Source organism: Mustelus asterias, unplaced genomic scaffold (assembly GCF_964213995.1).
Source record: "Mustelus asterias unplaced genomic scaffold, sMusAst1.hap1.1 HAP1_SCAFFOLD_839, whole genome shotgun sequence".
Taxonomy (NCBI): domain Eukaryota; kingdom Metazoa; phylum Chordata; class Chondrichthyes; order Carcharhiniformes; family Triakidae; genus Mustelus; species Mustelus asterias.
In genome coordinates, this window is record NW_027590785.1 from 100,317 (window position 1) to 125,333 (window position 25,017).

General features: G+C 48.6%; 2 protein-coding genes across 2 annotated transcripts in view; both read left to right on the forward strand.

Moving 5' to 3' along the window:
- The window catches only part of scn1ba (sodium channel, voltage-gated, type I, beta a), a 118,847-nt gene that overhangs the window by 64,887 nt on the left and 28,943 nt on the right, over positions 1–25,017 (forward strand). The gene's annotated exons all lie outside the window — the stretch shown is intronic.
- LOC144487511 (uncharacterized) lies at positions 19,885–23,879 on the forward strand. Its single transcript, XM_078205596.1, has 2 exons — positions 19,885–21,006; positions 23,670–23,879. Exon 1 carries the CDS (start codon positions 19,885–19,887, stop codon positions 20,842–20,844), a length of 960 nt encoding a protein of 319 aa, XP_078061722.1. The 3' UTR covers positions 20,845–21,006; positions 23,670–23,879.

Sequence of the window (25,017 nt, forward strand, 5' to 3'; positions counted from 1 at the left end):
TTGAGAAGAAAAGGAAAGCATACAAAAGGTTCAGAGAGCTTGGCGAAGATAGGGATCTAGATGAGTATAAGGCTTGGAGGAAGGGACTAGAAGAAGGAAATTAGGAGAGCCAGAAGGGGTCACGAGAACATAGAACATAGAACAGTACAGCACAGAACAGGCCCTTCGGCCCATGATGTTGTGCCGAGCTTTATCTGAAACCAAGATCAAGCTATCCCACTCCCTATCATCCTGGTGTGCTCCATGTGCCTATCCAATAATCGCTTAAATGTTCCTAAAGTGTCTGACTCCACTATCACTGCAGGCAGTCCATTCCACACCCCAACCACTCGCTGCGTATAGGACCTACCTCTGATATCCTTCCTGTATCTCCCACCATGAACCCTATAGTTATGTCCCCTTGTAATAGCTCCATCCACCCGAGAAAATAGTCTTTGAACGTTCACTCTATCTATCCCCTTCATCATTTTATAAACCTCTGTTAAGTCTCCCCTCAGCCTCCTCCGCTCCAGAGAGAACAGCCCTAGCTCCCTCAACCTTTCATCATAAGACCTACCCTCCAAACCAGGCAGCATCCTGGTAAATCTCCTCTGCACTCTTTCCAGCGCTTCCACATCCTTCTTATAGTGAGGCGACCAGAACTGCACACAATATTCCAAATGCGGTCTCACCAAGGTCCTGTACAGTTGCAGCATAACCCCATGGCTCTTAAACTCCAACCCCCTGTTGATAAAAGCTAACACACTATAGGCCTTCTTCACAGCTCTATCCACTTGAGTGGCAACCTTTAGAGATTGTGTACAGTTTTGGTCACCTAGTTACAGGAGGGATGTAAATAAGATTGAAAGAGTGCAGAGAAGGTTCACAAGGATGTTGCCGGGACTTGAGAAGCTGAGTTACAGAGAGAGATAGAATAGGTTGGGACTTTATTCCCTGGAGCGTAGAAGATTGAGGGAAGATTTGATAGAGGTGTATAAGATTTTGAATGGGTATAGATAGAGTGAATGCAAGCAGGCTTTTTCCGCTGAGACTAGGGGAGAAAAAAACCAGAGGGCATGGGTTAAGGGTGAAAGGAGAAAAGTTTAAAGGGAATATTAGAGGGGGCTTCTTCACGCAGAGAGTGGTGGGAGTGTGGAATGAGCTGCCGGATAAAGTGGTAAATGCGGGGTCACTTTTAACATTTAAGAAAAACTTGGATGGGTTCATGGATGAGAGGGGTGTGGAGGGATATGGTCCAAGTGCAGGTCAGTGGGACTAGGCAAAAAATGGTTCGGCACAGACAAGAAGGGCCAAAAGGCCTGTTTCTGAGCTGTAATTTTCTATGGTTCTATGGTTCTAGATCTGTGGATATGGACCCCAAGATCTCTCTGTTCCTCCACAGTCTTCAGAACCCTACCTTTGACCCTGTAATCCACATTTAAATTAGTCCTACCAAAATGAATCACCTCACATTTATCAGGGTTAAACTCCATTTGCCATTTTTCAGCCCAGCTTTGCATCCTATCTATGTCTCTTTGCAGACTACAACAGCCCTCCACCTCATCCACTACTCCACCAATCTTGGTGTCATCAGCAAATTTACTGATCCACCCTTCAGCCCCCTCCTCTAAGTCATTAATAAAAATCACAACGAGCAGAGGACCAAGCACTGATCCCTGTGGCGCTCCGCTAGCAACCTGCCTCCAATCTGAAAATTTTCCATCCACCACCACCTTCTGTCTTTGATCAGACAGCCAGTTACCTATCCAATCGGCCAACTTTCCCTCTATCCCACACCTCCTCACTTTCAGCATAAGCCGACCATGGGGGACCTTATCAAACGCCTTACTAAAATCCATTTATATGACATCAACTGCCCTACCTTCATCGACACACTTAGTTACCTCCTCAAAACATTCTATCAAATTTGTGAGGCATGACTTGCCCTTCATGAATCCGTGCTGACTATCCCGGATTAATCCGCATCTTTCTAAATGGTCATAAATGCCATCCCTAAGGACCTTTTCCATCAATTTACCAATCACCGAAGTAAGACTAACCGGTCAATAATTACCAGGGTCAATTCTATTCCCTTTCTTAAACAGAGGAACAACATTCGCCATTCTCCAGTCCTCTGGCACCATCCCCGTGGACAGTGAGGACCCAAAGATCAAAGCCAAAGGCTCTGCAATCTCATCCCTTGCCTCCCAAAGAATCCTAGGATACATTTCATCAGGCCCAGGGGACTTATCGACCCTCAGTTTATTCAAAACTGCCAGGACATCCTCCCTCCGAACATCTATTTCCTCCAGCCTATTAGCCTGTAACACCTTCTCTTCCTCAAAAACATGGCCCCTCTCCTTGGTGAACACTGAAGAAAAGTATTCATTCACCACCTCGCCGATCTTGACTGACTCCAAACACAAGTTCCCACGACTGTCCTTGACCGGCCCTAACCTCACCCTGGTCATTCTTTTATTCCTCACATAAGAGTAAAAAGCCTTGGGGTTTTCCTTGATCCGACCCGCCAAGGACTTCTCATGTCCCCTCCTAGCTGTCCTAAGCCCCTTTTTCAGCTCATTCCTTGCTAACTTGTAACCCTCAATCGAGCCATCTGAACCTTGTTTCCTCATCCCTACATAAGCTTCCCTCTTCCTTTTCACAAGACATTCCATCTCTTTCGTGAACCATGGTTCCCTCACTCGGCTATTTCCTCCCTGCCTGACAGGGACATACCTATCAAGGACACCCAGTATTTGTTCCTTGAAAAACTTCCACTTTTCATTAGTGCCTTTCCCTGACAGTTTCTGTTCCCATCTTATGTCCCCTAATTCTTGCCTAATCGCATCATAATTACCTCTCCCCCAATTGTAAACCTTGCCCTGCCGTACGGCCCCATCCCTCTCCATTGCAATAACAAAAGACACCAAATTGTGGTCACCATCTCCAAAGTGCTCTCCCACAACCAAATCTAACACTTGGCCCGGTTCATTTCCCAGTACCAAGTCCAATGTGGCCTCACCTCTTGTCGGCCTATCCACATATTGTGTCAGGAAACCCTCCTGCACACACTGCACAAAAACTGCCCCATCCGAACTATTTGACCTACAAAGATTCCAATCAATATTTGGAAAGTTAAAGTCCCCCATAACAACTACCCTGTGACCCCCACACATATCCATAATCTGCTTAGCAATTTCTTCCTCCACATCTCTATTACTATTTGGGGGCCTATAGTAAACTCCTAACAACGTGACCGCTCCTTTCCTATTTCTAACCTCAGCCCATATTACCTCAGTGTGCAGATCCCCCTCGAACTGCCTTTCCGCAGCCGTTAAACTATCCTTGATTAACAATGCCACTCCTCCACCTCTTTTACCAGCTTCCCTACACTTAGTGAAACATCTAAACCCCGGAACGTCCAACAACCATTCCTGTCCTTGTTCTACCCACGTCTCCGTAATGGCCACAACATCTTAGTCCCAAGTACCAATCCACGCCCCAAGTTCATCTACCTTGTTCCGGATGCCCCTTGCATTGAAGTAGACACACTTCAACCCACCTTCCTGTCTACCAGTACCCACCCTTGACCCTGATACCTTCCCCAATACCTCACCACCCTCAACACTGACTTCTGGACTACAACTCCTTTTCCCACTCTCCTGACAAATTAGTTTAAACCCCCCTGAAGAGCCATATCAAATTTCCCTCCCAGGATATTGGTGCCCCTCTGGTTCAGGTGCACCCCGTCCTGTTTGTAGAGGTCCCACCTTCCCCAGAATGTGTTCCAATTATCCACCTATCTGAAACCCTCCCTCCTACACCCTCCCTGCAACCACATGTTTAACTGCACTCTCTCCCTGTTCCTCAACTCGCTATCACGTGGCACCGGCAACGTACCAGAGATGACCACATGTTTTGTCTTGGCTCTCAGCTTCCAGCCCAGCTCCCGAAATTCCTGTTTTGAATCCCCGTCCCTTCTCTTACCTATGTCGTTGGTACCAATGTGTACCACGACTTGTGACTGTTTCCCCTCCCCGTTAAGAATCCGGAAAACACGGTCTGAGACGTCACGGACCTTGGCATCCGGTAGGCAACATACCATCCTCGAGTCTCTTTTGCTGCCACAGAACCTCCTATCTATCCCTCTAACTAACGAGTCCCCAATAACTATTGCCCTCCCGCTCTGCCCCTTACCCTCCCGAGCCACAGAGACGGACTTGGCAGGTAGGATTAAGGAAAACCCTAAGGCGTTCTATAAATATGTGAAGAGTAAAAGGATGAGACGTGAAGGAATAGGGACAATAAAAGGTGAAGGCGGGAAAATCTCTACGGAACCAGTAGAAATGGCAGAGGTGCTGAATGAGTATTTTGCCTCGGTTTTCACAGAGGAGAAGGACCTGGGTGGATGTACTGCGGGCTTGCGGTGGACTGAAAAGATTGAGTATGTGGACTTTAAGAAAGAGGTTGTGCTGGAATCTTTGAATGGCATCAAGATAGATAAGTCACCGGGTCCGCATGGGATGTACCCCAGGTTACTGTGGGAGGCGAGGGAAGAGATTGCAGAGCCTTTGGTGATGATCTTTGTGTCATCTATGGAGATGGAAGAGGTGCTGTCGGATTGGAGGATTGCGGATGTGGTTCCTATTTTCAAGAAGGGGAATAGGGATAGCCCAAGAAATTACCGACCGGTGAGTCTAACCTCAGTGGTTGGTAAGCTGATGGAGAAGATCCTGAGGGACAAGACTTATGAGCATTTAGAGAGGTTTAGTATTCTCAAGAATACTCAGCATGGCTTTGTCAAAGAAGGGAACAAGAAAAAAGATGGAAAATTATAGGCCAATTAGCCTAACCTCAGTTGTTGGCAAAATTCTAGAATCCATCGTTAAGGATGAGATTTCTAAATTCTTGGAAGTGCAGGGTCGGATTAGGACGAGTCAGCATGGATTTAGTAAGGGGAGGTCGTGCCTGACAAACCTGTTAGAGTTCTTTGAAGAGATAACAAATAGGTTAGACCAAGGAGAACCAATGGATGTTATCTATCTTGACTTCCAAAAGGCCTTTGACAAGGTGCCTCACGGGAGACTGCTGAGTAAAATAAGGGCCCATGGTATTCGAGGCAAGGTACTAACATGGATTGACGATTGGCTGTCAGACAGAAGGCAGAGAGTTGGGATAAAAGGTTCTTTCTCAGAATGGCAACCGGTGACAAGTGGTGTCCCGCAGGGTTCAGTGTTGGGGCCACAGCTGTTCTCTTTATATATTAACGATCTAGATGACGGGACTGGGAGCATTCTGGCCAAGTTTGCCGATGATACAAAGATAGGTGGAGGGGCAGGTAGTATTGAGGAGGTGGGGAGGCTGCAGAAAGATTTAGACAGTTTAGGAGAGTGGTCCAAGAAGTGGCTGATGAAATTCAACGTGGGCAAGTGCGAGGTCGTGCACTTTGGAAAAAAGAATAGAGGCATGGACTATTTTCTAAATGGTGACAAAATTCATAATGCTAAAGTGCAAAGGGACTTGGGAGTCCTAGTCCAGGATTCTCTAAAGGTAAACTTGCAGGTTGAGTCCGTAATTAAGAAAGCAAATGTAATGTTGTCATTTATCTCAAGAGGCTTGGAATACAAAAGCAGGGATGTACTTCTGAGGCTTTATAAAGCACTGGTTAGGCCCCATTTGGAGTACTGTGAGCAATTTTGGGCCCCACACCTCAGGAAGGACATACTGGCACTGGAGCGGGTCCAGCGGAGATTCACACGGATGATCCCAGGAATGGTAGGCCTGACATACGATGAACGTCTGAGGATCGTGGGATTATATTCATTGGAGTTTAGGAGGTTGAGGGGAGATCTGATAGAAACTTACAAGATAATGAACGGCTTAGATAGGATGGACGTAGGGAAGTTGTTTCCATTAGCAGGGGAGACTAGGACGCGGGGGCACAGCCTTAGAATAAAAGGGAGTCACTTTAGAACAGAGATGAGGAGAAATTTCTTCAGCCAGAGAGTGGTAGGTCTGTGGAATTCATTGCCACAGAGGGCTGTGGAGGCCGAGACGTTGAGCGTCTTCAAGACAGAAATTGATAAATTCTTGGTTTCTCGAGGAATTAAGGGCTATGGGGAGAGAGCGGGTAAATGGAGTTGAAATCAAGCATGATTGAATGGTGGAGTGGACTCGATGGGCCGAATGGCCTTACTTCCGCTCCTATGTCTTATGGTCTTATGGTCTTATATCGTGCCTTACGAGCCTGGTGGAGTTCTTCGAAAATGTAACTAAAAACATTGACGAAGGGAAAGCGGTAGATGTGGTTTATATGGATTTTAGCAAGGCGTTCGATAAGGTCCCCCATGCAAGGCTTCTAGAAAAAGTGAGAGGGCATGGGATCCAAGGGGCTGCTGCCCTGTGGATCCAGAACTGGCTTGCCCAAAGGAGGCAGAGAGTGGGTATAGATGGGTCTTTTTCTAAATGGAGGTCAGTCACCAGTGGAGTGCCCCAGGGATCTGTTCTGGGACCCTTGCTGTTTGTCATTTTCATAAATGACCTGGATGAGGAAGTGGAGGGATGGGTTGGTAAGTTTGCCGATGACACGAAGGTTGGTGGGGTTGTGGATAGTCTGGAGGGATATCAGAAGTTACAGAGGGACATAGATAGGATGCAAGACTGGGCGGACAAGTGGCAAATGGACTTCAACCCAGATAAATGCGTAGTGGTCCATTTTGGCAGGTCAAATGGGATGAAGGAGTACAATATAAAGGGAAAGACTCTTAGTACTGTAGAGGATCAGAAGGACCTTGGGGTCCGGGTCCATAGGACTCTAAAATCGGCCCCGCAGGTGGAGGAGGTGGTTAAGAAGACGTATGGTGTGCTGGCCTTTATCAATCGAGGGATTGAGTTTAGGAGTCCGGGGATAATGATGCAGCTATATAAGACCCTCGTCAGACCCCACGTGGAGTACTGTGCTCAGTTCTGGTCACCTCACTATCGGAAGGATGTGGAAAAGATTGAAAGGGTGCAGAGGAGATTTACGAGGATGTTGCCTGGATTGAGTGGCATGCCTTATGAGGATAGGCTGAGGGAGCTTGGTCTTTTCTCCTTGGAGAGACGTAGGATGAGAGGAGACCTGATAGAGGTGTATAAGATGTTGAGAGGCATAGATCGGGTGGACTCTCAGAGGCTTTTTCCCAGGGTGGAAATGGCTGCTACGAGAGGACACAGGTTTAAGGTGCTGGGGGGTAGGTACAGGGGAAATCTTAGGGGGAAGTTTTTCATAGAGAGGGTGGTGGGCAAGTGGAATTGGCTGCCGTCAGTGGTGGTGGAGGCAAACTCAACTGGGTCTTTTAAGAGACTCCTGGATGAGTACATGGGACTTATTAGGATGGAGGGTTATAGGTAGGCCTAAAAGGTAGGGATGTGTTCGGCACAACCTGTGGGGCCGAAGGGCCTGTTTTGTGTTGTAGTTTTTCTATGTTTCTAAATTGGAAGGAGGTTTTCTCAGGGAAATGTACGGAAGAAATGTGGCAAACCTTCAAGGAAAATTTGTCTGGAGCTCTGCACGGCAATGTTCCGGTGCGACAGGGGAGTTATGGTAGGTTACAGGAACCATGGTGCACAAAAGCTGTAACGGATTTAGTCAGGAAAAAAGAAAAGCTTACAATAGTTCCAGGGAGCTAGGTAATGTTAGAAATCTAGAAGAGTATACGACGAGTAGGAAGGAACTGAACAGGGAAATTAGAAGCGCCAGGAGGGGACATGAGAAGGCCTTGGCAGACGGGATAAAGGAAAACCCCAAGGTATTCTACAAGTATGTGAAGAGCAAGAGGATAAGATGTGAAGGATCAGGACCTATCAAAGGTGACGGTGGGAAAGTCTGTACTGAACCGGTTGAAATAGCAGAGGCACTCAATTCTCGGAGGCTTTTTCCCAGGGCTGAAATGGCTGCTACGAGAGGACACAGGTTTAAGGTGCTGGGGAGTAGGTACAGAGGAGATGTCAGGGGTAAGTTTTTCACTCAGAAGGTGGTGGGTGAGTGGAATCGGCTGCCGTCAGTGGTGGTGGAGGCAAACTCGATAGGGTCTTTTAAGAGACTTCTGGATGAGTACAGGGACTTAATAGGATTGAGGGTTAGAGGTAAGCCTATATATAAGCCTAGGTAGGTAGGGACATGACCAGCGCAACTTGTGGGCCGAAGGGTCTGTTTGTGCTGTAGTTTTTCTATGTTCTAATACTTTGCTTCAGTATTCACAGTGGAAAAGGATCTTGGTAGTTGCAGTGCAGACTTGCAGTGGACTGAGAAGATTGAGCATGTGGGCATTACGAAAGAGGATGTGTTGGAGCTGTTGAAAAGCATCAAGTTAGATAAATCGCCGGGACCGAATGGATGTACCCCAGGTTACTGTGGGAGGCGAGGGGAGAGATTGCTGATCCTCTGGCGATGATCTTTGCGTCGTCAATGGAGATGGGAGAGGTTCCGGAGGATTGGAGGATGGCGGATGTGGTTCCGTTATTCAAGAAAGGGAGAAGAGATAGCCCAGGAAATTATAGACCGGTGAGTCTAACCTCAGTGGTAGGTAAGTTGATGGAGAAGATCCTGAGAGGCAGGATTTATGAACATTTGGAAAGGAATAGTATGATCAGAAGTAGCCAGCACGGCTTTGTCCGAGGCAGATCATGCCTTACGAGTCTGATTGAGTTTTTTGAAGATGTGACTAGACACTTAGACGGGGGAAGAGCGGTAGATGTGGTTTATGTGGATTTCAGTAAGGCGTTTGATAAGGTGCCTCATGCAAGGCTCATGGAGAAAGTGAAGGGGCATGGGATACAAGGGGACATTGCTTTGTGGATTCAGAACTGGCTTTCCCACAGAAGGCAAAGAGTGGTTGTAGATGGGTCTTTTTCAGGCTGGAGGTCGGTCACCAGTGGAGTGCCCCAGGGATCTGTTCTGGGACCCTTGCTCTTTGTGATTTTTATAAATGACCTGGATGAGGAAGTGGAAGGATGGGTTGGCAAGTTTGCTGATGACACAAAGGTTGGAGGTGTTGTGGATAGTGTAGAGGGATGTCAGCAGTTGCAACGAGACATAGATAAGATGCAAGACTGGGCGGAGAAGTGGCAGATGGACTTCAACCCAGATAAGTGTGTGGTGGCTCATTTTGGCAGGTCGAATAGGATGGAAGAATATAATATTAAGGGTAAGACGCTTGGCAGTGTGGACGAACAGAGGGATCTTGGGGTCCGGATTCATAGGATGCTCAAAGCGGCGTCGCAGGTAGAGGCTGTGGTTAAGAAGGCGTATTGAATACTGGCCTTCATCAATAGAGGAATTTAGTTTAGAAATCGGGAGATAATGCTGCAGCTGTATAGGACCCTGGTCAGACCCCACCTGGAGTACTGTGCCCAGTTCTGGTCGCCTCATTACAGAAAGGATGTGGAAGCCATAGAATGGGTGCAGAGGAGATTTACAAGGATGTTGCTGGGATTAAGTGGTATGCCTTATGAGGATAGGTTGAGAGAGCTAGGTCTATTCTCTTTGGAGAGGCGAAGGATGAGAGGTGACCTGATAGAGGTGTATAAGATGTTGAGAGGTATTGATAGAGTGGATTCTCAGAGGCTTTTACCCAGGGCTGAAATGGTTGTGCAAAGAACAAAGAACAATACAGCACAGGAACAGGCCCTTCGGCCCTCCAAGCCCGTGCCGCTCCCTGGTCCAAACTAGACCATTCTTTTGTATCCCTCCATTCCCACTCCATTCATGTGGCTATCTAGGTAAGTCATAAACGTTCCCAGTGTGTCCGCCTCCACCACCTTGCCTGGCAGCGCATTCCAGGCCCCCACCACCCTCTGTGTAAAATACGTCCTTCTGATATCCGTGTTAAACCTCCCCCCCCTCACCTTGAACCTATGACCCCTCGTGAACATCACCACCGACCTGGGAAAAAGCTTCCCCACCATTCACCCTATCTATGCCTTTCATAATTTTATACACCTCTGTTATGTCACCCCTCATCCTCCGTCTTTCCAGTGAGAACAACCCCAGTTTACCCAATCTCTCCTCATAACTAAGCCCTTCCATACCAGGCAACATCCTGGTAAACCTCCTCTGCACTCTCTCTAAAGCTGGTAGTGTGGCGATCAGAACTGGGCGCAGTATTCCAAATGCGGCTGAACCAACGTTCTATACAACTGCAACATCAGACCCCAACTTTTATACTCTATGCCCCGTCCTATGAAGGCAAGCATGCCATATGCCTTATTCACTACCTTCTCCACCTGTGACGTCACCTTCAAGGATCTGTGGACTTGCACACCCAGGTCCCTCTGCGTATCTACACCCTTTATGGTTCTGCCATTTATCGTATAGCTCCCCCCTACGTTAGTTCTACCAAAATGCATCACTTCACATTTATCAGGATTGAACTCCATCTGCCATTTCTTTGCCCAAATTTCCAGCCTATCTATATCCTTCCGTAGCCTCTGACAATGTTCCTCACTATCTGCAAGTCCAGCCATTTTCGTGTCGTCCGCAAACTTACTGATCACCCCAGTTACACCTTCTTCCAGATCGTTCATATAAATCACAAACAGCAGAGGTCCCAATGCAGAGCCCTGCGGAACACCACTGGTCACAGGCCTCCAGCCGGAAAAAGACCTTTCCACTACCACCCTCTGTCTTCTGTGACCAAGCCAGTTCTCCACCCATCTAGCCACCTCCCCCTTTATCCCATGAGATCCAACCTTTTTCACCAGCCTACCATGAGGGACTTTGTCACACGCTTTACTAAAGTCCATATAGACGACATCCACGGCCCTTCCCTCGTCAACCATTCTAGCCATTTCTTCAAAAAACTCCACCACGTTAGTGAGGCATGACCTCCCTCTCACAAAACCATGCTGACTAACGTTAATGAGTTTATTCCTTTCTAAATGCGCATACATCCTATCTCTAAGAATCCTCTCCAACAACTTCCCTACCACGGACGTCAAGCTCACCGGCCTATAATTTCCCGGGTTATCCTTCCTACCCTTCTTAAATAACGGGACCACATTAGCTATCCTCCAATCCTCTGGGACCTCACCTGTGTCCAGTGACGAGACAAAGATTTGCGTCAGAGGCCCAGCGATTTCATCTCTTGTCTCCCTGAGCAGCCTTGGATAGATTCTATCAGGTCCTGGGGATTTGTCAGTCTTTATATTCCCTAAAAAACCTAACACTTCCTCCCTTGTAATGGAGATTTTCTCTAACGGGTCAACACTCCCCTCCAAGACACGCCCAGTCAACACATCCTTCTCCTTTGTGAATACCGACGCAAAGTATTCATTTAGGATCTCCCCTACTTCTTTGGGCTCTAAGTATAATTCCCCACTTTTGTCCCTGAGAGGTCCGATTTTTTCCCTGACAACCCTTTTGTTCCTAATGTATGAATAAAATGCCTTGGGATTCTCCTTAATCCTGTCTGCCAAGGACATTTCGTGACCCCTTTTTGCCCTTCTAATTCCTTGTTTGAGTTCTTTCCTACTTTCTTTGTATTCCTCCAGAGCTCCCTCCGTTTTTAGCTGCCTGGACCTAACGTACGCCTCTCTTTTCTTTTTGACCAATCCCTCAATTTCCCTGGTTATCCACGGTTCTCGAATCCTACCATAGAATCATAGAATAGAATCATAGAAACCCTACAGTGCAGAAGGAGGCCATTTGGCCCATCGAGTCTGCACCGACCACAATCCCACCCAGACCCTACCCCCATATCCCTACATATTTACTCGCTAATCCCTCAAACCTACACATCTCAGGACTGTAAGGGGCAATTTTTAGCATGACCAATCAACCTAACCCGCACATCTTTGGATCTTTTACATCTTTTAGATCTTTTACATCTTTTACCCTTCCTATCCTTTTTTACAGGCACATGCCTATCCTGCAGCCCTAACAACTGTTCCTTAAAAGACTCCCACATGCCAGATGTGGATTTACCCTCAAACAGCCTCTCCCAATCAACAGCTGCCAATTTCTGCCTAATCCCACTAAAGTTAGCCTTCCCCCAATCCAACACCTTACCCTTGGGACACCACTCATCCTTTTCCATCACTATGGAGAGTGAGAACAGGAATCGGTGGAGAATTAATGCGTGGCTGAGGGACTGGAGCAAGGGACAAGGATTTGGGTACTTGGATCATTGGGACCTCTTTAGGGGCAGGTGTGACCTGTTTAAAAAAGACGGGTGGCACTTGAATCCCAGGGGGACCAATATCCTGGCGGGAAGGTTGGCTAAGGCTACTGGTGAGACTTTAAACTAGAAAGGTTGGGGGGAGGGAATCGAAATGAGGGGACTGAGAGCGAGGAGGTTAGCTCGCAAATAGATAAGGAATGTAGACAGGGTAAGAGGGAGGTTAGACGAGTGAGGGAGAAGGGAAGTGCTCAGGCTGAAGGTCTGAGATGTGTCTATTTTAATGCCAGGAGTGTAGTGAATAAAGTGGATGAGCTTGGAGCGTGGATTGCTGCTTCGAATTGTGATGTGGTGGCCATTACGGAGACTTGGATGTCTCAGGGACAGGACTGGGTGCTTCAGGTGCCGGGTTTTAGATGTTTCAGGAAGGACAGGGAGGGAGGCAAGAGAGGGGGGGGAGTGGCACTGTTGATCAGGGATAGTGTCACGGCTGTAGAGAAGGTGGACGCCGTGGAGGGACTGACTACGGAATCTCTGTGGGTGGAGGTTAGGAACAGGAAGGGGTCGGTAACTTTGCTGGGTGTTTTCTATAGGCCGCCCAATAGTAACAGAGATGTTGAGGAGCAGATGGGGAAACAGATCCTGGAGAGATGTAGGAATAACAGAGTTGTCGTGATGGGAGATTTTAATTTCCCAAACATAGATTGGAATATCCCTAGGGCTAGGGGTTTGGATGGAGAGGAGTTTGTTAGGTGTGTCCAGGAGAGTTTCCTGACACAGTATGTGGATAAGCCTACTAGAGGAGAGGCTGTTCTTGATCTGGTGCTGGCTAATGAACCTGGACAGGTGGAGGATCTCTCGGTGGGTGAGCATCTTGGGGATAGCGATCATAATTCTATCTCCTTCACGATAGCATTGGAAAGAGATAGGGTCAGGCAGGCTAGGAAAGTGTTTCTCTGGAGTAAAGGGAAATACAGTGTCATCAGGGAGGAAATTAGACGGGTAAATTGGAAGGAGGCATTCTTGGGGAAAAGTACCGAAGGAAAGTGGAGGATTTTCAAGGAATGTTTGTCTGGAGCTCTGCATGACAACGTTCCGATGAGACAGGGGGGTGTTGGTAGGGTACGGGAACCGTGGTGTACGAAGGTTGTGATGAACCTGGTGAATAAGAAAAGAGAGGCGTACAGAAGGTTCAGAGAGCTAGGAGGTGTTAAGGATTTAGAGGAGTATACGCGATGTAGGAAGGAGCTTAAGAAGGAAATTAGGAGAGCGAGAAGGGGTCATGAGAAGACCTTGGCGGGTAAGATTAAGGAGAATCCCAAGGCTTTCTACAAATATGTCAAGAGTAAAAGGATGAGATGTGAAGGCATAGGACCCTTAAAAGGTGAAGGGGGAAAAGTTTGTGCGGAACCGTTAGAAATGGCGGAGCTGCTTAATGAATACTTTACCTCGGTATTCACGGTGGAAAGGGATCTGGGTGGTTGTACTGCTGGATTGCGGAGGACAGAAAGGATCGAGCATGTGGACATAAAGAAAGAGGATGTGTTGGAACTATTGAATGGCATCAAGGTTGGTAAGTCGCCGGGACCGGATGGGATGTACCCCAGGTTACTGTGGGAGGCGAGGGAGGAGATTGCGGAGCCTTTGGCGATGATCTTTGCATCGTCGATGGAGACGGGAGAGGTTCCGGAGGATTGGAGGATTGCGGATGTGGTCCCTATATTCAAGAAAGGGAACAGGGACAGCCCGGGAAATTACCGACCGGTGAGTCTAACCTCAGTGGTTGGTAAGTTGATGGAGAGGATCCTGAGAGACAGGATTTATGATCATCTAGAGAAGTTTAGTATGATCAAAAGTAGTCAGCACGGCTTTGTCAGGGGCAGGTCGTGCCTTACGAGCCTGGTTGAGTTCTTTGAAAATGTGACCAAGCACATTGACGAAGGAAGAGCGGTGGATGTGGTCTATATGGACTTCAGCAAAGCGTTCGATAAGGTCCCCCATGCAAGACTTCTTGAGAAAGTGAGAGGGCATGGGATCCAAGGGGCTGTTGCCTTGTGGATCCAGAACTGGCTTGCCTGCAGAAGGCAGAGAGTGGCTGTGGAGGGGTCTTTCTCTGCATGGAGGTCAGTGACCAGTGGAGTGCCCCAGGGATCTGTTCTGGGACCCTTGCTGTTTGTCATTTTCATAAATGACCTGGATGAGGAAGTGGAGGGATGGGTTGGTAAGTTTGCTGACGACACCAAGGTAGGTGGTGTTGTGGATAGTTTGGAGGGATGTCAGAAGTTGCAGCGAGACATAGATAGAATGCAAGACTGGGCGGAGAAGTGGCAGATGGACTTCAACCCGGATAAGTGTGTAGTGATCCATTTTGGCAGATCCAATGGGATGGAGCAGCAGTATAAAATGAAGGGTACCATTCTTAGCAGTGTAGAGGATCAGAAGGACCTTGGGGTCCGGGTCCATAGGACTCTTAAATCGGCCTCGCAGGTGGAGGATGCGGTCAAGAAGGCGTATGGCGTACTAGCCTTCATTAATCGAGGGATTGAGTTTAGGAGTCGGGAGATAATGCTGCAGCTTTATAGGACCCTGGTTAGACCCCACTTGGAGTACTGCGCGCAGTTCTGGTCACCTCATTACAGGAAAGATGTTGAAGCCATTGAAAGGGTGCAGAGGAGATTTACAAGGATGTTGCCTGGATTGGAGGGCATGCCTTATGAGGATAGGTTGAGGGAGCTTGGTCTCTTCTCCCTGGAGAGACGAAGGATGAGAGGTGACCTGATAGAGGTTTACAAGATGTTGAGGGGTCTGGATAGGGTGGACTCTCAGAGGCTATTTCCAAGGGCTGAAATGGTTGCTACGAGAGGACACAGGTTTAAGGTGCTGGGGGGTAGGTACAGGGGGGATGTCAGGGGTAAGTTTTTCACTCAGAGGGTGGTGGGTGAGTGGAATCGGCTGACGTCGGTGGTGGTGGAGGCAAACTCGTTGGGGTCTTTTAAGAGACTTCTGGATGAGTACATGGGATTTAATGGGATTGAGGGCTATAGATAGGCCTAGAGGTGGGAATGTGATCGGCGCAACTTGTGGGCCGAAGGGCCTGTTTGTGCTGTGGCTTTCTATGTTCTATGTTCTATCCTAAAGCTAACAGAATTGTGGTCACTATTTGCTACATGTTCCCCTACCGAAACTTTGAAGACCTGACCGGGCTCATTCCCCAGTAGTAGGTCCAGTATAGCCCCCTCTCTAGTCGGGCTATCTACATATTGTTCCAAAGAACCCTCCTGTATGCATTTTACAAATTCCTCCCCATTCAGACTCCCAGCCCTACGCGGTTGTCATGAGAGGCCACAGGTTTAGGGTGCTGGGGAGTAGGTATAGAGGAGATGTTAGGGGTAAGTTTTTCACTCAGAGGGTGGTGGGTGCGTGGAATCGGCTGCCGGTAGTGGTGGTGGAAGCGGATTCGATTGAGTGTTTTAAGAGACTTTTGGATAGGTTCATGGAGGTTAGTAAAATAGAGGGTTATAGATGAGCCTAGAAGGTAAGGAAATTGTTTGGCGCAACTTGTGGGCTGAAGGGCCTGTTTGTGTTGTAGCTTTTCTATGTTCTATGTTTTCTATATCAGGGGGCTCTACTGGAGGCACAGCACCACAATGCGGGGTAATATCAGGAGATGTATCGCAGGCACAGCACCACAATGCGGGGTAATATCAGGAGATGTATCGCAGGCACAGCACCACAATACAGGGTAATATCAGGAGATGTATCGCAGGCACAGCACCACAATGCGGGGTAATATCAGGGGGCTGTACTGCAGGCACAGCACCACAATGCGGGGTAATATCAGGAGATGTACTGCAGGCACAGCACCACAATGCGGGGTAATATCAGGAGATGTATTGCAGGCACAGCACCACAATGCGGGGTAATATCAGGAGATGTATTGGAGGCACAGCACCACAATGCGGGGTAATATCAGGAGATGTATTGCAGGCACAGCACCACAATGCGGGGTGATATCAGGAGATGTATTGCAGGCACAGCACCACAATGCGGGGTAATATCAGGGGGCTGTACTGCAGGCACAGCACCACAATGCGGGGTAATATCAGGAGATGTATTGCAGGCACAGCACCACAATGCGGGGTGATATCAGGAGATGTATTGCAGGCACAGCACCACAATGCGGGGTAATATCAGGGGGCTGTACTGCAGGCACAGCACCACAATGCGGGGTAATATCAGGAGATGTATTGCAGGCACAGCACCACAATACAGGGTGATATCAGATGGCTGTATTGGAGGCACAGCACCACCACAATGCAGCGTGATATCAGATGGCTGTATTGGAGGCACACCTCCAATACAGCCTGTAGTGGTGGTGGAAGTGGATTTGATTGAGTCTTTTAAGGGCTTTTGGATAGGTTCATGAAGGTCAGTAAGATAGAGGGTTATAGATGAGCCTAGAAGGTAAGGAACAAGAGATGAAATCGCTGGGTCTCTGACGCAAATCTTTGTCTTGTCACTGGATGCAGGTGAGGTCCCAGAGGATTGGAGGATAGCTAATGTGGTCCCGTTATTTAAGAAAGGTAGGAAGGATAACCCGGGTAATTATAGGCCGGTGAGCTTGACGTCCGTGGTGGGGAAGTTGTTGGAGAAGATTCTTAGAGATAGGATGTATGCGCATTTAGAAAGGAATAAACTCATTAACGATAGTCAGCATGGTTTTGTGAGAGGGAGGTCATGCCTCACGAACCTGGTGGAGTTTTTTGAAGAAGTGACGAGAATGGTTGACGAGAGAAGGGCCGTGGATGTCGTCTATATGGACTTTAGTAAAGCGTTTGACAAAGTCCCTCATGGTAGGCTGGTGAAAAAGGTTGGATCTCATGGGATAAAGGGGGAGGTGGCTAGATGGGTGGAGAACTGGCTTGGTCACAGAAGACAGAGGGTGGTAGTGGAAGGGTCTTTTTCTGGCTGGAGGCCTGTGACTAGTGGTGTTCCGCAGGGCTCTGTATTGGGACCTCTGCTGTTTGTGATTTACATAAACGATCTGGAAGAAGGTGTAACTGGGGTGATCAGTAAGTTTGCGGATGACACAAAATTGGCAGGACTTGCAGATAGTGAGGAGCATTGTCAGAAGCTACAGAAGGATATAGATAGGCTGGAAATTTGGGCAAAGAAATGGCAGATGGAGTTCAATCCTGATAAATGCAAAGTGATGCATTTTGGTAGAAATAATGTAGGGCGGAGCTATACGATAAATGGCAGAACCATAAAGGGTGTAGATACGCAGAGGGACCTGGGTGTGCAAGTCCACAGATCCTTGAAGGTGACGTCACAGGTGGAGAAGGTGGTGAAGAAGGCATATGGCATGCTTGCCTTTATAGGACAGGGCATAGAATATAAAAGTTGGGGTCTGATGTTGCAGATGTATAGAACGTTGGTTTGGCCGCATTTGGAATACTGTGTCCAGTTCTGGTCGCCACACTACCAGAAGGACGTGGAGGCTTTGGAGAGAGTACAGAGGAGGTTTACCAGGATGTTGCCTGGTATGGAGGGGCTTAGTTATGAGGAAAGATTGGGAAAACTGGGGTTGTTCTCCCTGGAAAGACGGAGGATGAGGGGAGACTTAATAGAGGTGTATAAAATTATGAAAGGCATAGATAGGGTGAACAGTGGGAAGCTTTTCCCCAGGTCGGTGGTGACGTTCACGAGGGGTCATAGGTTCAAGGTGAAGTGGGGGAGGTTTAACACAGATATCACAAGGACATAATTTACACAGAGGGTGGTGGGGGCCTGGAATGCGCTGCCAGGCAAGGTGGTGGAGGCGGACACACTGGGAACGTTTAAGACTTATCTAGATAGCCATATGAACGGAGTGGAAATGGAGGGATACAAAAGAATGGTCTAGTTTGGACCAGGGAGCGGCACGGGCTTGGAGGGCCAAAGGGCCTGTTCCTGTGCTGTATTGTTCTTTGAAATTGTTCGACGCAACTTGTGGGCCGAAGGGCCTGTTTGTGCTGTAGCTTTTCTATGTTCTGTATCTGAAAACACCAGCTGTTTAGCCACGTGTTGAGCTGCACTATCTTCCTATTCCTAGCCTCACTAGCATGTGGCACAGGGAATAATCCTGAGATTGCAACCCTGGAGGTCCTGCTTTTTAACTTTCGACCTAACTCCGTAAACTGCTGGTGCAGGACCTCATCACTCTTCCTGCCTATGTCGTTAGTACCAATATGTACCACGACCTCTGGCTGTTCACCCTCTCCCTTCAGAATGCTTCCTGTCCATTCAGAGACATCTTGACCCTAGCACCAGGGGGGCAACATCCCATCCTGGAGTCTCTTTCACGTCCACAGAAACGCCTATCTGCACCCCTAACTATAGAGTCCCCTATAACTATTGCTCTAGTCCTCTTTGTCCCTCCCTGTTTAACAACAGAGCCAGCCGTGGTTCCACTGCCCTGGCTGCTGCTGCTGTTATCTCCTGATAGCCCATCTCCCCCAACAGTATCCAAAATGCTATACTTGTTAGAGAGAGGGATGACCACAGGGGATTCCTGCACTGACTGCCTGCGCCTTCTGGCGGTCACCCATCTATCTGCCTGCACCTTCGGTGTGACCATGTCTCTAAAGCTCCTATCTATGATGCTTTCCGCCTCCTTCATGCTCCTCAGTGCATCCAACTGCTGCTCCAACCTATCCATGCGGTCTGTAAGGAGCAGCAATTGGGTGCACTTCCTGCAGACATAGTCGTCTGAGACGCTGGAAGCGTCACGGATGTCCCACATCTCACAAGTGCAACACTTAACCCCACTGACCGACATTTCGAGCACCAATTAAATTGTTTGAAAAAATGTATAAAACTCTTACCTTCATTTTTACCGTCTCACAATGGCCTTTGTTTTTGGTTAGAGGAGGAGGGAGGGGGGGAAACACTAATGTAGGGTTTCGGGTTTACCGCTCCTTGACACCAGATCTTCTGCTTCCCACTTCTTGGTAAATGTTGCTGGTCTGACTTCTCCCAGAATGCACCAGTGAAGTCCCTCAGCCGCTTCTACCGGATTGGCTGAGGGACTTCACAGTTAGAACTTAACCAATGCCATACTTACCCAAATCACTATCATTACTTTGGCAGAAACATTAAACTAAACCCAACTAAAACTATCCTTTATTTCTAATGTTTAGCCATACAAATAGAAATCCCTTCAAACTACATTTGTTTTCCTGACACAAGGTGTGAAGAAAGGATAGGAAAGGAAGGATTGGGGGAGGGGTGGTGGTATTGGTTAAGGAGAGCATTGCATTGCTGGGGAAAGAATATCCCAGAGGGTTCAAGGGCAGAATCTATCTAGCCAGGGCTAAGGGACAAAAAGGGTGCAATGACATTGCTCGGTGTGGTCTGTAGACCCTGTGGTGAACCATAGTTGGTTACCACTATGAGTGCTGAGCCATGGATGGTCAGCACTATGGGTACTTGTAGATATGTTACTGTTGTCACTGTTGGGGTTAGGGTTGGGCTGTTCTACCTGTTGATATTGTTCTGTGATACACTCCAGTTGGCTCCGCCTACCTGGGGAAGTATAAAGGTCACTGCACTGCCTGGTGACCCTTTAGTCTGGGATTGTATTGTATTTAGTGTGCTCCATTCTTGTTAGTAATAAAAGCCTTTATTTCCCGGGTACAATCGAGCCTCCCGAGTGATTTAATCGCGCATCAATTTTATTACTAACAAAATTTTGAAAAAAAAAACCATGGAACAAATGTTGAAACCCGATCGGCTTACTTTAGATCCACGTGCGGCAGGAGCGTCGAACACTTTCGACCATTGGTTAAAGTGTTTTCAAGACTACATCGATGCCTCAACAGCCATTCAAAACGATGCCGATAGACTGCGGGTCCTCCACGCGAGGGTAAGCGACACCGTATACTTATCAATCCGCGATGCCCAAGACTACATAGGGGCCATCGAACTACTTAAGAAACGGTACAACAAACCGCCAAACGAGATCCATGCTCGACACCTTCTAGCCACTCGACGGCGGCAGCCCGGCGAAACGACAGGACAGTACCTGTGTGAACTTCAGCAGCTAGCCAGAGCCTGCAACTGCAAGTCAGTGTCGGCGGCCCAGTATACGAACGACTTGATCCGAGATGCGTTCGTGGCAGGAATCGACTCGTCGTATATTCGCCTTCGGCTGCTAGAGCAAGGTAATCTAGACCTCGCTAAGACAGTAGAATTGGCTGACGCTATGGAAACGGCCTCCAGAAGTCTAGAAACGTACCCCACCGACCATGTGGGAACATCGTGGCAAGCACAGCCACCGACTCTACTTTATTCAGCGGCTCCGAAAAACTGCGCGATTGTGTTTCCAACCTCGGACCTGACGACGGCGGCAGCTCCAGGAGGCCCGCGGTGTTACTTCTGTGGATTGGCGAAACACCCTCGGCAGCGATGTCCAGCTAGAACGGTATTGTGCTCCGCGTGCGGAAAGAAAGGGCATTATGCCAAAGTCTGCAGGACCAAACCACCCTCCAAGCATAGCAGCGCGGCGTGTGATTCTCCAGAGCCTGTCTCCTTGTCTCCAGCGTCTTCGAGGTCTTCCACCACGTGCGATTCCAGAGCGCCGCCATTCTTGACGATGGAGACGCAAGACACGTGCGACCTGCAGGGGCCGCCACTTTTAGCGCCACCGACCACGTGCGATCCATGAGCGCAGCCATTTTGGTCGGCACCGACCGCAGACGACCAGCAGGGGTCATCATCATCAACCATCTCAGCTGCCTGCAGTTGCACCCAAGTCCCAACGGTGGCGTCAATCATCCTGGACCAGGCCAAGCCTCACAGACTCGACAAGTCCATGATGGGCATAGAGGTAAATGGACGCCAAATTCATTGCTTGTTTGACAGCGGGAGCACGGAGAGTTTCATTCACCCTGACACCGTGAAACGGTGCGGTCTCCGAGTACGGACTGTCAGACAGACAATTTCGATGGCGTCGAGGTCCCGGTCTGTTACCATGCTAGGGAGCTGCGTGGTCAACCTAACGATGCGGGGCACAGTTTACAAGAACTTCAGGCTCCTTGTGTTACCGCACCTTTGCGCTCCGATGCTCCTGGGACTAGACTTTATGGTCTACCTGAGGAGTGTAACCCTGCAGTACGATGGGCCGCTCCCTCCACTTTCAGTGGGAGCACAGCAGCCTCCAAATTGCCCAGCGCGCTCCATGTGTAGCCTCTTGACACTCAGAATCACCCCACCATCCTTATTCGAGAATCTCGTGCCAGGCTGCAAGCCCATCGCAACCAAGAGCAGGCGTTACAGCGCTGAGGATCGGATCTTTATTCGATTTGAAGTTCAGCGGCTCCTCAGGGAAGGGATCATCCAACCTAGCTCTCGTCCATGGAGAGCGCAAGTCGTGGTGGTTAAAACTGGAAACAAACCCCGGATGGTCATAGACTATAGTCAGACCATTAATAGATATACGCAGCTGGATGCGTATCCTCTCCCGCGCATATCTGACATGGTCAACCAGATTGCGCAGTACCGGGTGTTCTCCACCATTGACTTGAAGTCAGCTTACCACCAGCTCCCCATTCACCCAGAGGACCGAAAATACACGGCCTTTGAGGCAGATAGTCGTCTTTATCACTTTTTAAGGGTTCCCTTTGGTGTCACGAATGGGGTCTCAGTCTTCCAGCGTGCAATGGACCGAATGGTGGACCAGAACGGGCTGCGGGCTACCTTCCCGTACCTGGATAACGTCACTATCTGTGGCCATGACCAGCAGGACCACGATGCCAACCTCCTTAGATTTTTACGCACTGCGTCTCGCCTGAATCTGACCTACAACAGGGAGAAGTGCGTATTTCGCAAGCGTCGCCTAGCAATTCTCGGATACGTGGTGGAAAACGGGGTCCTTGGCCCTGATCCAGACCGTATGCGTCCCCTCCTTGAACTTCCCCTGCCCACTAGCATCAAAGCACTGAGAAGATGCTTAGGCTTCTTTTCATACTATGCACAGTGGGTTCCCAATTATGCGGACAAAGCCCGTCCGCTTATCAAGTCTACCTCCTTTCCCCTAGCAACAGAGGCTCGCTTAGCCTTTGAAGGGATAAAAGCCGACATCGCGAAAGCCACGATGCACGCTGTTGATGAGTCCATCCCCTTTCAGGTGGAGAGTGATGCATCTGATTTCGCCCTGGCCGCCACACTTAACTAGGCGGGCAGGCCCGTCGCCTTTTTCTCTCGCACCCTCCAAGGCCCTGAAATTCGACACTCTGCGGTGGAAAAAGAGGCCCAGGCCATTGTGGAAGCCGTTCGGCATTGGCGCCATTACTTGGCGGGAAAACGATTCACTCTGCTCACGGACCAGCGGTCCGTGGCGTTCATGTTCAACAACACGTTACAGGGTAAGATCAAAAATGATAAAATCTTGAGGTGGAGAATCGAACTCTCCACCTACAACTATGATATCATGTACCGTCCAGGGAAGCTCAATGAGCCCTCAGATGCCCTGTCACGTGGAACATGTGCCAGTGTGCAGGAGGACCGGCTACAGGCCCTCCACAATGATCTCTGCCATCCGGGGATCACTCGGCTCTTCCATTTCGTAAAGGCCCGGAATCTACCCTACTCAGTGGAGGATGTCAGGTCCATAACCCGAAGCTGCCAGGTATGTGCTGAATGCAAACCGCACTTCTACCGACCTGACAGGGCACACCTCATTAAGGCCACTCGCCCTTTTGAAAGACTGAGTGTGGACTTCAAGGGCCCCCTTCCTTCGACAGATCGGAACGTGTACTTCCTCAATGTGATTGACGAGTACTCACGATTCCCTTTTGTCATTCCCTGTTCTGATACGACCGCTGCCACGGTTATCAAAGCATTACGGGATCTTTTCACCCTGTTCGGTTACCCCAGCTATATTCACAGTGATAGGGGCTCGTCATTCATGAGTGACGACTTGAGGCAATACCTGCTCTCAAAAGGGATTGCCTCAAGTAGAACTACGAGTTACAACCCTAGGGGTAACGGACAGGTTGAATGAGAAAATGCTACAGTCTGGAAGGCTGTCTTACTGGCGTTGAGGTCTAAAGGTCTTCCAGTCTCCCGTTGGCAAGAGGTACACTCTGATGCGCTCCATTCCATCCGCTCACTCCTGTGTACGGCAACCAACGCTACTCCACATGAGAGGATGTTTTCCTTCCCTAGGAAGTCTTCCTCTTGGACCTCATTACCGTCTTGGTTGACGTACTCAGGACCTGTCCTCCTGCGGCGGCATGTTAGGACCCGCAAGTCCGACCTTTTGGTTGAACAGGTCCATCTCCTCCACGCCAACCCTCAATATGCCTATGTGGCATATCCTGACGGGCGAGAGGACATGGTGTCTATTAGAAATCTGGCACCTGCAGGGGACTTGGAAACCCCAGTCGCTCCCACACCCCTAGTTAGGGACCCCCCGACCCTTATCTCCCCTCCTGACACGGCGCGGGCAGTATCGGGACCACCACTTAATCCTCTTACTCCCGTGTACAGCTTACCTGAGTCCAGGAGATTGACGCCACCTCGAGGCGTGCTTGAGTCCAGCAGATTGTCGCCACCTCGTGGTCCACCTGTCCGTGAGGAACTGGAGGAGTCACTGGACACCGCCTTGGAGAGAAGGTCACCACGGTTACCAGAACCGGCGTTACCGCCAGTGTTGAGGAGGTCGCAGAGACGGTGCGGTCCTCCAATACGACTGAACTTGTGAATATATGAACAGTTGTTCTGGTTTTTTTTGCCCCGCCGGCCTTTGTTTTTAAAGGAGGGGTGAATGTGGTGAACCATAGTTGGTTACCACTATGAGTGCTGAGCCATGGATGGTCAGCACTGTGGGTGTTTGTAGATATGTTACTGTTGTCACTGTTGGGGTTAGGGTTGGGATGTTCTCCCTGTTGATATTGTTCTGTGGTACACTCCAGTTGGCTCCGCCTACCTGGGGAAGTATAAAGGTCACTGCACTGCCTGGTGACCCTTTAGTCTGGGATTGTATTGTATATAGTGTGCTCCATTCTTGTTAGTCATAAAAGCCTTTATTTCCCGGGTACAATCTAGCCTCCCGAGTGATTTAATCGCGCATCAGACCCCCAACTAGTGAGAAAGACGTAGGAGAGCAAATCTGCAGGGAAATTACAGAGAGATGTTACAGAGTTATAATGGGGGACTTTAATGACCCAAATGTAGACTGGGACAGTGGGAGTGTAAAGAGTGAAGAAGTTTGTGTTCAGGAGAATTTTCTACAGCAGTGTGTATCCAGTCCAATGCACTGTTGGACCTGGTTCTTGGAAATGAGGTGGGACTACGTAGATCAAGTGTCAGTGAAGGAACATTTAGGAAACAGTGTTGTAAGGTTTAGAATGATGATAGAAAAGGATAACAGACAATACAAGTAAAACTGGGGGAGAGCTGATTTCAAATGGGGAAAGAATGGAACTGGTTCAGTGAGACTGGAATGAAATGTTGGTGAGAAAACTGTAGCTGAACAATGGGCTCCCTTCAATACAGAAATAGTCCGAACACTGCCAAGGTATATTCCCTTAAAAGGGAAAGGCAGGTAAAAAAATCCAGAGCTTCCTATTATAATTCAGGTCAGAAATACCAAAATGTTTCTGGAGCCCGCCTGGATCATAACTTTTGCATCTTGAATATAGTAAGAAAATTAGCAAAAACTTTTATCAATTACAAACAAAAACAAAACAAACGTGATAATGTATAACCCTCAACAAATATATCTAAAATGTTCCAATCAAATAAAACTCCCCATAAACAAAAATCCCTTTCCACAGGTTTAACACAGCAAAGACTAATGCTCATGTGATACTGGAATTTAGTTCTTTGGTTAGAG

Coding starts and splice junctions, on each gene's coding strand:
- LOC144487511 (XM_078205596.1), top strand. CDS start 19,885: ATGGAACAAATGTTGAAACCCGATCGGCTTACTTTAGATCCACGTGCG.